At 38.7% G+C, this 15,877-nt stretch overlaps 1 protein-coding gene across 1 annotated transcript; it reads right to left on the minus strand.

The window, feature by feature from the left end:
• Positions 1–1,575: 1,575 nt before the first annotated feature.
• On the minus strand, positions 1,576–9,702 carry LOC102781134 (trypsin). The gene is made up of 5 exons (XM_006784453.3): positions 9,561–9,702; positions 7,815–7,974; positions 6,035–6,176; positions 5,650–5,916; positions 1,576–1,752 (listed from the first exon to the last, which is right to left on the minus strand). The coding sequence occupies exons 1-5, from the start codon at positions 9,700–9,702 to the stop codon at positions 1,576–1,578; spliced, it is 888 nt and encodes a 295-aa protein (XP_006784516.3).
• Positions 9,703–15,877: the final 6,175 nt, after the last annotated feature.

The raw sequence follows: 15,877 nt of genomic DNA on the forward strand, positions 1-15,877 counted from the left end.
ATCCTTCTTTCATATGAGAACATCTCAAAGAACAATATTTTTCACAAAATGTGGTTACATTGCCATCAAGACTGTATTTGGTCTTAAAGCTCCCAAGCAATGAAGACAAGTAACCTGATAAAATAGTAGCAGTAAACCCTTGAGAGTGTTGGATTGTGAAAGAGTGCATTTTTTTCTTGCAAATTCTATTTTTTTTGTCTGCTAAATCAAGTATTTGTCATGTTTTCTTTCCTAAAACTTCAGTGCAGCTGCTGAATAAGGTTTGATGCTAACATTATACTGAACTTGGCTCAAGTATGTCTTCATGGAATTAGAGCTTTATGACTAGTTAAATTAGATTTTCAAAAACAAAAAGAAAGAATAAACACTGCAGTAGTTAAAACTCAGATGAACTTCTCTTTCAGGCCTGTTTGGGTGTGGTTTGTTCAAATAAAGGACTCCATATATTGTCATCAGATACTGACTCAAATGCTGCCTCAAATTCTTCATTGTTTTTGCTATCTTGCATTTATCAGAGTCACAGTGAGACATAGACAGGAAGGCAGGGGGGAAGATTGAGGGAGATATCACGCAGCAAGGTGTGGAACCAAAGGGTGCTACACGTGGCTCTGAAGTGCGTGCTGTGGGGGAAGACTTCAAAGTACAGACAGGCACGTGGCTAGCCTGCTTTTAAATAGAAAATGAAATAACAACTTGTTACAATCAAGGTACGCAGAAGAGCCTTTCTGAATGTGCAACATATTACAGCGTAGCTGTATCAATGATTCAGGCGACTGATGGTGATGTAATGGTGTGGGGGATATTTTCTTCGCACAGTTTAAGCCCCTTTTGTACCAGCTGAGCATGATTAAACACCACGGCCTACCTGATTATTGTTGCAGACCACGTCCATCCCTTTATGATCACAATGTACTCATCTTCTGATAACTTGTTCTAGCAGAATAACTGGACATGTCACAAAACTCAGATGATCTCACTGTGGTTTCTTGAACGTGATAATGAGTTCAGCGTGGTCAGATGGCCTCCACAGTCACCAGAACTCAGTCCAGTAGAGCACCTTTAAGATGTGCCACGAAAAAATGGGGTCCAAGCAACTTTTAGCATTTAACGAATTACTAGTTGAGTGTATACCACACGAGACACTGATTAAAAATAAGTGTTTGGGGTTGTTTTTTTTTTTAGAAAGTACATGATCAGATCTTTCTATTTATCTTTTTTGTACAAAAGTCAAACTATGACCAAAACTAATTTTCGTCATTCAGCATTCAGAGCTGACACAACTCCACACCAGCCCCAGAGTGTTTTATTGGAATCAAAAAAGTTTCACAAATCTGTGAGCTCTACTAAAATTACATTTACAGTAACTGTAAACGGTGCACATTCTAGTGAATCCTATAATCATAGTAATTATTTCAGAATATCCAGCGTTTAACTATATTCAAAAGGTGATCTGAATTATCACTGCAATGTTTTTCTCAACAGCCACTGCAGCTTCCAACAGAACCACTTCCTATCCATGCTAACTTAAATGTGTTTATGGGAATGTTTTCTTTCAGGCACAAATGGCTGCTTTCATTATCTCCACGGTTTGAAGCAACGCAGGTATGAGCCATAGATGGTTTGATCTATCCATCGGCGGAATCTGGACACGGCCGTGTAGACTCCAGGAAACTTAGCATCACCACAACCATTGCCCCAGGATACAACTCCATAGATCCGTCTGTCACACACCAGCGGTCCACCGGAGTCACCCTGTAATAAATAACAATAAAACCTTTCTATTAGTTCCCATAAGTTTTTTGTTACCATGGTATTGATGTAAAGCTGCTTTAATTTTCCTGATGTTACATGATACACAAAATAATACAAAGTGTCTGGACATGGGCGCCTCATAGGAGACTGTTTCAAAAAGCATTTACCGCCCAGGTGGGTCAGATATCCCAGGCATTGAAGGTTACTTGCTTTTGGTCTATTTTAGCTCAAAGAACAACATCAACTGATTCCCAAAATGCATAAATGTGTTTTTTTTGAAAACTTTCTTATATAAAAAAACAACAAAAACCTGAAATCGTGTAAAATGTGGCTATTGCTGTAAAAGGGACATGAAACGATACAGATATAACAGCTATTTGCACCATTGAGCCCTGCTCTCTAAAACTAAAATAGCTGCAACACTGTCTGTGAAGCTGGATTTAAGAAATAAGCGCTTAAAGTGAAACTTTTAAAAACATGTTTAGTGCCATCTTCTGTCAGTACGCGACGTCATGTGGTTGGTTGGTTGCGGCTAAAAGACTTACTTTAGTTTATGTTAGTTAACTAGCAACAGAATCAATAACCTGCAGAAAAATAACAACACTAAAACTAAAAATCAGTTTAAGGGGTTCACTTTTGTGCTGCCCCTGGCTGCAACAATGAGTTTTATGTGAAGAAACCAAGGATACACTGTCTACTTTCACTCTGTCTCTTTAGCAGTGGCTGTTTGCTGTTTGGCTAGCTGCACTCAAATGGCTGCACTGTTAGCTGTAATGTTGATGTTTGTAGAGCACTTTATAAATAAGAATAGCGTGGAGGAGTGTGAAGTCCAGAAATAAATAATGAGAAAACATGTTTTTATCTTGTGACTTTGGCCTATTGTTTCTTGGCTAATAACCAGGGGTGCACATAAGTGGTCCGCAGGTGCGCATTCGCTGTCAAAATAAAAGACGCGCACCAGATAAGAAGATGCAACATGCGTTTGCGTACATATAAAAGGCACTGTTTTTTGTCAGCTAGAGTGGGATTTTCATGGCATATTCTGCACCACATCTCTGTGCGTTCATCATTTGTTTGAGGCCAGGTCGCCTCCTGCAACCACTTTTCCGAGAATACGCGCTTCTTTTGCTCCTTCTGATATTTCTTTGGAGGTGGAGGAACACCAAAGTAATTGCTTAAAGGAGCTTGCTTCTTCGACATCTTGAAGAGTGCTAAACAAATGTCTGTCCTCCTCCAGAAAATCTTATGTACGCAAACGCGCGTTGCAACTTCTTATCTGGTGCGCGTTTTTTTATTTTGACAGCGAATGCGCACCTGCGGACCACTTATGTGCAGCCCTGCTAATAACCCACATGATGTTATGCAGTTGTAGTTCTTGTAAAACACCATTAAGTATAAGAAGGTGAGATTGTTGCCCTTCTTACAGTAAAATTTAGTTTACATGTTCCAATATTTAAATGTGCAGCATTGTGCAATAGTCTTGAGCAACCCATTGCATTTTCATGTTTTTCTTTCAAAAATTTTTCCAAGTTTTTGTTTGGGCATTGGCTGCTTTTTCAGTCATTTGGGATGTGTCATTGGTTTTGGTCCCTGGGTTTTCAGTTTTTGTGAGCTCATATTTCCTTTGGATTGTGAGAATGTTTTGTGTTTAGGTTTCATGTCTCCTGGGTGACTCCTTTGTTTTTTATAATTACCTTTCCTGCACCCTGTTTGGATTTTGCTTCTTTATTGGAAGAAGTCCTGCATTTAGGCTATCCTCTGGGCTGAGTTTCTGTATTCCTTGTTTAGCCAGTATTCAGTTTCCAGCCTATTCAGTTGTCGTGTTATTTTCAAGTTGTGTTTAGCTCATGATTCTTATGGTGTACTTAAGCCGTGTTATTTGGGTCTGATCTATTCTTTTTTCCACTGATTGTCGAGCCTTCAGTTCTTGTTAGTTTCAGTTTCTGCTGACGTTCCGATTTGCTTTGAGTTAGTTTCTCTTTGTGTTTTTTTGTGTTCCAGTCTCATCAGCTTTTGACCTTCGTCTTTGTTTCCCATTCAGATGTGTTTTCTTGTTTTATTTTGGTAACTGTTCTTCTCTTTGTCTGGCGTTGTGTTTACTTCCCCCACCTCATTATTCCTATAGCTTCCAGCTGTGCGTCCTACTTGTTGTGTATCTGCTTATTATCCTGTGTGTGTATATATTGTCTCTACCTCACTTCCTTGCCCCCCCCCCCCCCTTCATCCCTATGAGTGTGTTAATGCCAGACTTATGTTTTACAGAGAATCTTTTATTACTGAATGATTCAGTTCATGTTTGTGCCACAGTTTCATGAGAGAACGTTTTTTTCTATGAATCATTCAAGCTTTAAAGGGGCACCTAAGTCAAGATGTGAATAAGGGTTGTTTCTAACAGACAACTTAGCAAACAACCAATTTATCTTTAGCCAGATAAATTGGTTTTATCTGGCTAAAATGTAAACTTTTTGCAAGAGCTTAATCAGAAAAGGTTTCTGTGGAAGGGTGGCTGTCAAAAAGCCATTTTTAAGGTAAGGGAAGAGGGAGAAAAGACTGAGGAATGCCAGATTATACAAGAACTGGACTGAAAATCAGTGGTGACAGGCCTTATGGGCGATGAATCTAAATTTTGTCTACAGCTATCTTGGTGTCAACATGGTGGAAGCATTGCAGCCAGTGATCTTGTCAAAAGTGATGGAATTATGAACACAGAAGTATCATGGGATACCATGTAGACAGCATCTGAATGGCAACAACTGTGTTTTTCAGGGTGACAATGATCTCAAACAGCAAAACCATATCTGGATAGAAAAACACCTGAACACCGTCAGTCATTCCATCAGTCTCCCCAGAGCCTGGACCTCAACATTACTGAAGCAGTGTGGGATCATCTCGATAGAGACAAAAGGTAGCCAACATCCAACAGGTGCAGTGTTTCAGTAATGCACTGCACCTGTTTCCCTTTTTTTTTTTTTAGCAAAATATAAAGAAATAATGGACGGCTTAAGACTTTTGCATAGTACCATATCTCATGTATAATGCACTGCATGTGTGAAATGTGGCTTTTAGGATGTAGTGGTGAAGACAAATTCCAACTGGCCAACAAGGTATGGATTTAAACTTGACTGAGTACAGCTGGTCTGCTTTTCCTTTAGAAAAGTTCTGGCTGTTTTTTGTTTTAATACTTATCTTTAAATCATAATGTCTTCATTCATTATTATTGCTTGAAAAAAACCCCCAACACACAAAGACTTTGTCAAACACACAGGTTTTACATAGAGTTTATTTTAAACTAGTCATTCTCTACTTTGCCGAAGGTGAGACATAGCTTACTCGCATATCACACGCTGAATTTCATGTAAATTATTCTTTCACACCAACGGCCGGGCCGAAACTCTTTCACGGTGCAAATAACCAAATCATAGGTTATTTTTGCTGCTATGTAAGCGTTTACAGCAAAACTTCAGTCCAGGTTTTCAGTTGTGTTGCTACTTTAAGGCTTGCTTTTCTATCTCTTATGCGATTATTACAACTGCAGTTATGTTTCAGGACAAACAGGCATGTCTCCTTAATAAAAGCTTGTAGCTCGAACCAACACTGACATGATCAACTGTATCCTTACACTGTCGGGGGAAAGAGGTTTCCAGAACTGTGTTATTGTTTTGCTCTTAAGTGAGATGATGAAAGTAGGCTCAGCTTGTGCTGTGTGATAACCATGGATGGTACCTCTGAGAGTCTATTACTTCAAAATGAGTTTCTAGCCTTTTCAAAACATCAAATGAACATGCTTGGCACAGAGGGCCACGGCGGTGTCCAACACTCACTTACCTTGCAGCTGAAACTTTTAAAAACATGTTTTTTTCCCTGATTAGTGAAAGGTGGTGTCTTTGTTCTTTGTACCTTGCATGCATCTTTGCCTCCAGTGCTGTAGCCAGCGCAGATCATGTTTGCTGTGATGTTTCCATTAAAGGAGTCGCTGCTGTTACACCTTGCAGTTGAGACAATGGGCACTGTGACTGTCCTGAGTGTGACAGGCACCTGGCCTCCTTCCAGACTATTGTAGCCCCACCCAGACACCCGACACACGTGGCCTTCAGCTACACCTGTCCCCTGCCTGGGAAGAGGCGCCAGCGACACGTATTTGTTCAGAACCATGGGAGCCCGCAGCTGGACAGAAAATTGTACAGTTTCCATGTGAACATGTTTTTTTTTAAAAAAAAGAAAGATGTAACAGATTAAACTTTAACAAACCACTGGTAACTTTACTGCACCGATTCTGTGGCACCTTAATGAGCATGATGTCTGCGTTGTTGGTGCTCCTGTTGTACAAGGGATGGATGACCAAGATGCGGGGCTTAGCGTACTGCTCAGTACCCTCAAAGATGTTTACCTTGTAGTCGCCTGCCACTATCATCATTTGCTCTGCCCTAAAACACAGAAATCCATGTTGCATCACATTTGTTAACAGAGCACTAAAAAGCCACGGAGATGTAATCGTGTAATCGTGATCTCTCTGAAAGAGGAAACAAAAGAAGCCTTTTCCCACAAATAATATGAGCTTAGTTAGCTATTTTTTTTTGTATTTTACTAAATGAATGAAAGACAAAGATAAAGTAAAATGACCTGAATGCAATGTCAAACTCAAAGTGTGCACAGGGCTTGATCGTGACCACCATGAACTGCTTGTCTGCCAGTGAACAATGGCTTACTGTGAGCAGGCGGGGATGGGGACAGTGTGACAGAAATATGGCCAATTTCCTACATCCAGACAAGATCTCACTTCACCGTCTTTCTCAGTGTTGTGCCAAGGTCAGCTGACTAAACCGCATCTGTGTGCTGTTTGACTTCCCACTGGCCCCCATAGAGGTTGAGTTTGTGTCCTGACGTTACCTTCACACAGCAGAATGAATGTTTGTGTTTAGGCATCTGTTGGGACCATCTGCTCGAAATAGAAAATCATGTCAAGTTAACTCTGAACCACAGTGTACTGAAAAAATGCCAGAGAAATGTTCCCGTCTGTGAAAGTGTTTCAGATTTATGATGGAAGTGTACATATCCTCATCCTTGATTTGTGGCTGACAATCCATTCTTTTGATCAGCTACATCTGAGTTCACAAAGATGAAGGCTGTAGAGTATAGCCAGCCCACATTTGGAAATGATGCACACAACCTGCAGTGCCTAGTGGACATTCCAGGTTACGTGGATAACCCTCTGATGTATTTACCACCTTCCAAGTCAAGCAAACTGCACCCTTGGCTCCCATAACCTCTGAGCTTAAAGTTAACTTACTTAGTTGCTGCTTTCTTACTTCACTTGTTCTTGCTACAAGTTGCTGAATTTCTTATACCTTTTGCAGTCCCTTGTTTGCTACGATGCTGTTACTCTCTTACTGTGTGGATGCCCATAAATATTACATCTATGGCCAAGCTGGTGGCTCTCTGAGGCTCTCTTCTCTCACAGCGAGAAGGTCCTGGGTTCAAAATCCAAGCTGTGGCATTTCTGTGTGGAGTTCAGGTTACTGTGGCTTCCTCCAACAGTCTAAGACATCCATGGGCTTAAGTTAAATGGTGTTAAACTGGCTTTAGGTGTGAATGTGAGCCTGAATGGTTGTTTGTCTCTATGTGTTAGCTCAGGAAAATTGGCAACCTGCCTCTCATCCACCCCCCTTCAACCCTTAAGTAGATAAGTGGAAGAAAATCCATGGATGTTTACTATGACGTACTAAGATCCCCTTGTTACCATAGCACTATACCTGTTTGAAACATCCAGCCATCAACCCTTATGAAATAATAAAACTGAGAGGAAGGCTGTGCTCAATGATATTTGTTACTTTCACATAAGCTTCTTCTTCTTCTTCTTCTTTTTGGAGTTTAGAGGTATGCTACAGTATTTGAGTGCTAAAAGTTTGAACTTAGGAGATCGACCAAGTTATTGCAGTATATGCTGTTGTTTGTAGATTACTCAATTAACTGACTGATAAACCGTAGTTGGATTTTTTTTTTTAGACACATGACACTTTAGAAGTCACAGATTGCTGCTAATGGCAGATCCTGAACATTCTTACCCGATGTTGCAGTGCGCTGCAGTCAGGACCCAGTACCTGTGAACTAGTGATCCACCACAAAAGTGTTGGCCGCTGGTGCTCTTCAGTGACACGAGGTATCTGATGGAATTTGGTGCAGCGGTGTGACCACCTACTATACGGCTCTGCATGAGCACACGGCCTGTATGGAAACATTAGCAAGCCAAGAAAGGAACATAAGTTGCGCGTGTTCTGTTTAACTTATCTTTGAAAATGAATAGGATATGAGGAAGTGGACTTTGTGAAGATTAGACACAGATGAGACACGGCTGACAGTTGTTTCCAGTCGCTATTCTTAAATATAACCGTGAGCAGACTTTGAAACTGCTTCCCCCAAAACAAATTTCCATGTTCAGATTAAAAACGTATTTTTTTCATACTTTCATCAGACCTGCTTGTCGTTACCTATATGGATAGTAAAAAACTACAGATTTAATCTGGGATCTACTGAGTTTTTGCAGACACATGACCAGTGCTGCAGTCATAATATGAATGGAAGTGACAGACTTGTGTGCAAACAGTCGAGCTGCTCTCCGCGCTGCAGCAGAGACTATTTTTGCTCTTTTGAAACTCGTCTGCAGTGATGAAGCACAACTTTCACTCTGAAGGCAAACCTTCAGAAACTGTTACTGTTAATCAGAAGAATCCCATGTAAAAGTATAGTTAGGATACGGGGGTGCTGCTGAGTGGATTTGGTTACCTAACCGATGATGGTAGCCATATTTAAGTAGTCATATTTAGAGTTTTGAAAGTTCAACAACATTCGGAATAACTCTCAGTATCATCACGCTGAGACATAAATTGCCAAGAGTTTTTCGTAAGTACTAAGATACGTTTCTCAGGACCTTTGATTCTTTTCCCAAAACATTAAAAACACACAAAAAAAATTCAAACAACATTTACAACATTTTCTGACATTGGCTTAATTATAAAAGGAAATTGTACAATTTGTAAATTTTGAAAGATAGCTACAAAAATGTGAAAACAAGATGCAAAAAAGAGGAATGGACTCCCAGCCACCATCTCCCTCTCCAGACTCTTTTTTTGTTAACAAGGTGATGCACTGAAACATCAGCATACACACCCATCAGAGCCTCTGCGCGGCGGCAACAGAGGATCTGATGACATTAGGTCTTTCACTTGTTACTGCTTCCCTCATTCACAAAAGAAAAAGAACAAATAGATTATATGTTATATATATTTTAGGTTTCATAAGACTTGTATAAGACTCATATTATATGTTCCTTCTATTTTTAAAAAAATTTCATCCACAGTATACTCTGTCTCAGTTGCTCACAGTTCATCTAGCATTACTGAACTGAATTTGCTCTCCCTTCTCTGCCTCCCAGATTGCTGCCATCCAATGTTGGTATCAACCTTCAGCACACCCATGCACCCAAGTACACTCTACCTTTTATCAGTTCCCCCCCATCATTAGCAACAACGTTTTGAGCTGAGTTGAGAGTTTTAAACTATTTCTGTGCTTTAGGTGTGTTTTCCTCCTGAGGAAAATAAAAGTGCTTGCAGAAAGGTTAAATGATAATTTACCATTTAGGGTTTTGCTAAAAGAGCGATTGATTCAATAAATTAGCTTAGGCACACATCTGGGAGAATGGCAGCTAATGTTTTAGTAATGTGGAAAAACTCTGATTGGATATAATATTTTAAATCAAAGAAAGCTTGAATCTTTTGTTAGCAGAACTAAAACAAAACAGATTAGATACTCACTGTGGACTGCCATAAGTTCCAACAGCACACAACATAAACACATAAGCAGGCTCGTCATAGCAGAAGAGGTTTTTGAGCTGTTGCACCATACCAGCTGCTGAACCACTGCAGTGTCCTCTGCTCCTGTCTGCAGCCTGGTCATTCATTCCTCACAGGAAACAGTGGGTGTCAGCCCCACCAACCTTTATCCTCGAGTTTCCTTGAGGAGTTTTTAATTTCATTGTTGATCGTGCAGCAGCGCGAACCAACACTGTAGCATTGATTGAGGAGGAAAAAGAGGCAAGAGAGCAACAAAGTTCACATTCAAAACGTATCTCCTATCACAACTCTTCCTTCTGACCCTCCTGACTTGTCGAAAGGCCTTACATTGTTACTATGGCAACACTGTGGTGAGCAGGTTCATCTATACTGTATCAGGGCGCTCTGTCTGTGTCATCATCCAGGCTTATCCCTGTTGAAATGTTTCAATAGTCTCTCTCTCTGTGAGTGTGTGTGTGTGTGTGTGTGTGTGTGTGTGTGTGTGTGTGTGTGTGTAGACTCGTAGCAAAGCCAAGACAACGCAGAGGTATTCTACGCACAAGTGTTTCTCTGTGTGAGTCATCATCCATCACTGAATCCGTGTCAGCAATGATAATAACATATTATCATCAGCCCGATGATGATCATCACCTCCCTTCTGGCAAGTCAGCATCGTCCACAGCATGAAGGGAAGAATCTCGCCTGACCTCCTCTTGTCCCACATTTACAGCAAGCTGAATAATTGATGCTTCGCCTAGCAGAATAGGAGAGGGAGAGCTTTGTGTGGCCTCCAACTGTCAGGTGTTTCCTGGGCCAACACTAACCCGCCTTCATACAGTAATTTTCTTTCTCCCTTTCATAAATTGCTACAAAGCACATAATTCAAGTAAATGGTATGGAACTATTGTAATACAATGGTAATATAAATGCATTGTTAAGAGGTCAGTTCAACTAATGAGATAAAACCACTGACTGTATACAAAGGATGGACAAAGCCACCCTCATACCACACAGTTACTTAGTTTTAAAGCCTTGAATAGCTTTATGGTTCTTCCCACCTCCATAATTTGGAGCCAGTGACTGTGCTTAAATGAGAGGACAGAGTGTTAAGTTACCACACGTTACCTATCAGTTGATTTAATTAAAAAAGCATCAGCGTCACAAACACAGTAAAGAGGTCCAGTTCAGCTCACTCAATGAAGCCTAGCAGACAGCCACCAAATACAACTCCTTGTTTGGCCTTGTCAACGTCAACTTTAAGCTTGTACAGGCTGTTATGAAAGAGTAAATTAGACATACATTTCATTCCCACTGGTTGTGTTTATCAGTTTTACAAAATATTCAAGCAATGATCAGTTTTATATTGGGGCGTATTTCTTTTTCATTAATAGAAAAAATCAGGGAATTGGTAGAAAATGTTTTGTTATAACCTTTTTTCCCCTAGTGTCTGATTTGCTAAATATCAACTTTTTAAATTAAAACCAGGAAATATGTTTTTGCATCATTATTTGTTTAAAATAATTATTAAAACATGAGAAATGTGTTTTTAAAACTATTTGATTCATTCATATGCTTTAAATTGCACTGTAAAAAAAAGCAAAAAATGTTCTGGAAATTTTCTCCCAGTACATTTGACACTTTTTGTGACATTTTCCATAAATGATAAAAAAAAAGTAAAATTGAATGTCGTTAACTGTCAAACCCCCATAACGCATCAATAATTTGCTCCAAACCCACATAACAAACATCGAAAGATTTCATTTCTTTCATCTGAGGTGATTTTAAATTCAGTGTGGTAAGTTTCTTCCTCTCTAATTCAATATTTCTCTATTGTCATTGTTGGTACAAATGCTGTTATATTCTTGGATACTTGTTTTATATATTATTGTTTCAACAGTTTAGAGAAAATTTGTTTTAATTTATTTAAACATGAGTCCATTGTCATAGTTTATTATTATTATTAGTAGTAGTAGTAGTAGTGTTTATATTGTAAAATATGAAAAAAAGTGTTCTTACATAGTAATTACATAAAATCATGCAATTCACATGATATTTTTAGAAGTAATGGAACTAACCACTCTTATATTCTCTAGGTACAGTATATATTACACTGAGTACATAAATACACTTTTCTACCAGATTAACCATGTGCAATACTTGTATGAACAAAACAATGATGTGATGGCTCGTGTTGATATGATTGAGTGGTTTGAAAGGATGGGTTCCTACTGAAGTTTGTGTAATTTGATCCATAACAATTACATTTGGAAAACTGCAAAGTGCTCCGTTCTCTTTTCATTGCTATTACAGCGTTACAACTGCAGTATTACATATAGTTACTGTCATGGTCCTGGGTCGGTGACCCAGCGCTTTAAGTTTATTATTATCATTTCTCTAGTTTATTCTGATTTTGTATTTGTTCTTAGGGTTTGAGTTGTGTTTCTATCATCCCTACCTGTGTCTCTCCTCTGTGTTCTGTTCGTGTCCCCAGTTGGTTGTGTAAAACAGTCTGAGTTTCCTGTTTTACTTTGTAGGTTTGTGTCTCGTTATGTCCATTAGTTCCAGCTGTGTCCCCGCCTGTCTGCCATTTCCTAATTGCCTGGTGTGTGTATTTATACTGCGTGTCTGCCTGTGCTCCTCGTCGCGTCGTCTGTGTTTCTCTGTGAACCTCCCGTGTAGTCTACATTATTCCATGTTTCTTCGTGTCTCTCTGCTCCTCGCTCCATGTTCTCCATTTTGTATTAGTTTTCCCAGTTTAGGTTTATGATCGGTTCTGTCCACACCTTGGTTTTGTGCACTGTGAATAAAACCCACTTGCACCTCCGCCATTGTCTGCTATTGGATCCTCCTTTCTCACCTTCACTCGACTGCCGCCCCAGTCGTGACAGTTACATATAGATCTTTTTTTTTATCTTTTGGGAAGATAAGGTTATCCTCTATTGAGAAGCTGAAGAGAGAAAGGCTTCATATTAATAAAAATTCACACACAGACACCTACCTTTATCTTAAATAAAGGATTCTCTTTTTCTCCTAATCCGTCCTGTCAACTGTGCTACGTGTGATTTTTGTGTCATAAATCTTTTAAATGTTGGCAGACATGCAATGAGTCTTACATAAGGATGATTAGTAATTCTAAATTCAATGTAGTGTGGATTTATGGTGAAATTTTTTTTTACCCTTGATGATATCAGCACACAGAAATCCATCAGACTTCATATTTTTAAATCAGATAGACATAAGACCTCAATGTGAAGCCTTTTTTTTTCAAGCGTGTATAATCTTATCTGACTTCTATGACACGATTTGAGGGCATAGTACAGTTGTAAAACAACAACAACAACAACATTGAATTTGAATTGTTTGAAATTCAGTCTTAACTCTGACAGTTAATGGATCCATGGATTTCGCTGTGTAAGCAAGTTGAATATTTAGAGAAAATTAACACTGGTCTTTTGGTTTTAGTTGATATGAAGTTTAAATTTAAAATCACTCAGTTATGGAAAGAAAAGACAGGCTGTAAACAATTTTTATTTATGAAGCTGAACCTTTTAATGTGACATACATTTCATTCCCACTGGTTGTGTTTATCAGTTTTACAAAATATTCAAGCAATGATCAGTTTTATATTGGGTCGTATTTCTTTTTCGTTAATAGAAAAAATCAGGGAATTGGTAGAAAATGTTTTGTTATATCCTTTTTCCCCTAGTGAGTAAATGTCAACTCTTTAAATTAAAACCAGGAAATATGTTTTTGCATCATTATTTGTTTAAAATAATTATTAAAACATGAGAAATGTGTTTTTAAAACTATTTGATTGATTCATATGCTTTAAATTGCACTGTAAAAAAAATGCATGAAAAAGCAAAAAATGTTCTGGAAATTTTCTCCCAGTACATTTGACACTTTTTGTGACATTTTCCATAAATGATAAAAAAGTAAAATTGAATTAACTACAGACGTTGTATGGGATCGACTCACTTTGGGAAACAGCCTCAAGTTGCCATTAAAGAAGCTTACCTTTCTCAGTACTTGAACTCACTGATCATCACTTGTGCCTGGCAGTGTAGGCGAATTAGGTATTATTTTCACAAATATCTTTTTGCCATGTAAATTTATGCAGTTGCTCCTCTTTAAGCTATCCATACTGTGCATGTACTTTTGCATAAGTCATCTGTCTCGCTCTGTTGCAAATACACACAAAGAAACCCTGTTTGTCGCATCGGCTTTGCACCTGAGGGAGAGCTGAGCATGCTATCGCCTTTCATCCTCACAGTTACAGTGACACCTTGGGGAGTGAAGACTATATGGAGGTTATGGCCTGCAAACGAAATGCTCCAACGTGTGGGAACTCAGAATGGAAAAAAAACCCTTCTGGGAACCTAAATGAGAATGACACCTGGGAAGAGAAAACTCAGGGAGGAGAGGAGAGGAAGGGTACAGTGTATACCTGCTCGAGCAGGCTAATCAACACAGGCAGGCTGTGGCACTGATTTCTCAGCTATGACAGTGAACATTTCTACAACACTAAAAACACATTACCCATAAGCTGTTAAGATGTTTTCAATACAACATTTGAATCAACTGTTCAAAGGATGTTTGAAGGATGATGACAAAAATTAAAAAGTTTGTTTTTAATTATAAAACATTTGCAAAATGTTAGAGCGCTGTGAAAAAGTAATTGCCCCCTTCTTAATTTCTTCTTTTTTCAGATCTTTGTCACAGTTATGTGTTTCAGCTCATCAAACAACTATTAAATCACAAATTAACTGCATGTTTTGGAAAGCTAAGTTCAATTTCACAATCCACACCCATGCCTAGTTACTGCCAGACCTGTTGGATCAAGAAATCACTTAAACAGAGCCTGTCTGATAAAGTGAAGCAGGGTAAAAGATCTAGAAAAGAAACTCATCATGCCACGATCAACAGAAAGTCAGGAACAGATGATAAACAATATATATATATATATATATATATATATATATATATATATATATATATATATATATATATATATATATATATTATGCAAATAAGAGTAGGCTAAAATTCCTCCACATTGATGTGAGAGAGTCATTGTAAGTTATCGTAAATGCTTCATTCCAGTTTTTGCTGCTAAAGGTGGCACAAGTAGTGGTTTTTAGTTTAGGGGGCAATTACTTTCACACAGGGTCATGTGGGTTTGGATATCTTTTTTCCCCTTTATTAAATGAAATAATCTAAAATGTATTTTGTATTTACTGCGGTTATGTTTGTCTAATATTAAAATTTAAGATTTGCCAACAAAAACAGAACAGCCTGCAGTTTTTCACGGATGTGGTGGATGTGGTGTGGGGGAGCTGTTAAGGTAAGAAATTGTTCTTTTTAAGCTCGTCTGCTTGTCTTTCCCTAAACCCCTTTGGTAAACTTTAGTGACTATACTCACTGCATGCTTTATTTTCCCAGGTAATAAACTTTGCCATACTAGGACTGCACTGTAGTGGTACTGTTGCTTCACAGCAAAAAGGTTCTGGAAACCTGGTGGATACCTGGAGTTTGCATGTTCTCACTGTTCTCCACTACTTTGGCTTCCTCCCACATTCCAAAGACATGCATGTTCGCTTAATCTGTTAATCTGTGTATGAATGAGAGGTAGATGAAGTACTTAAAGTGTCAAAATTAAAACACTGTACAAATGTATGGCTAAAAGAGTGGTCAGTAGAAAAGGTTCTCCTCCAAGTACTCTGGCTTCCTCCCGCAGACATCGATGTTAGGTTAATTCATTAGAAACTGGCCATATGTGCAAACACTTGACAATTACATAAGCTTACATAAGAGTCAGACTTGTTATTAAAAACACTTTGAGAATGTTGGGTCCTAATGGTTGAAAATGTGACATGTTTTAAAAGGTTTACCACCAAAACACCAAAACTTTAAGAAAACACCAGAAGAACAGTTTAGAGCAAACACTGAATCATATCGCTCTGCAAGTGTTTTAGAACAAAAAAATGACGATGGTGTCTTTTTATGTGGACCTGTGTGTGCAGGGGGAAGCAGACGGAAATGCTCCCACGCTCATCTCAGTTTAACGCAATTTCTGAGAATACGTTTTTCCTTGTCCAAGTAAAGAATAAATGCTGTTATAAGTTGTTATGCTGTTATAATGCTGATATCATTCCTCATACTCGTGCTTTTGTCCTGCGCTCTTTAACACCACTGGATATACTAACAAGATGTCTGGTAGGTGTATTTTATCATCTCTCTGGCTTGTTGGGTTTCACCATTGCACAGCAATACTTTGTCTCCACCACTAGACAATAGGC

Source organism: Neolamprologus brichardi, chromosome 5, assembly GCF_056152115.1.
Source record: "Neolamprologus brichardi isolate AB-2024 chromosome 5, ASM5615211v1, whole genome shotgun sequence".
NCBI classification, from domain to species: Eukaryota; Metazoa; Chordata; class Actinopteri; order Cichliformes; family Cichlidae; genus Neolamprologus; species Neolamprologus brichardi.

What these genes read in the sequence shown, in the direction of transcription:
- LOC102781134 (XM_006784453.3), bottom strand. Translation starts at nt 9,702, where the DNA reads ATGACCAGGCTGCAGACAGGAGCAGAGGACACTGCAGTGGTTCAGCAG. An exon ending in GCAGCGCACTGCAACATCGG is followed by an intron (nt 6,177 to 7,814) that starts GTAAGAATGTTC and finishes TCTGTGTTTTAG; the next exon opens with GGCAGAGCAAATGATGATAG. An exon ending in CAGACATCATGCTCATTAAG is followed by an intron (nt 5,917 to 6,034) that starts GTGCCACAGAAT and finishes TTTTCTGTCCAG; the next exon opens with CTGCGGGCTCCCATGGTTCT.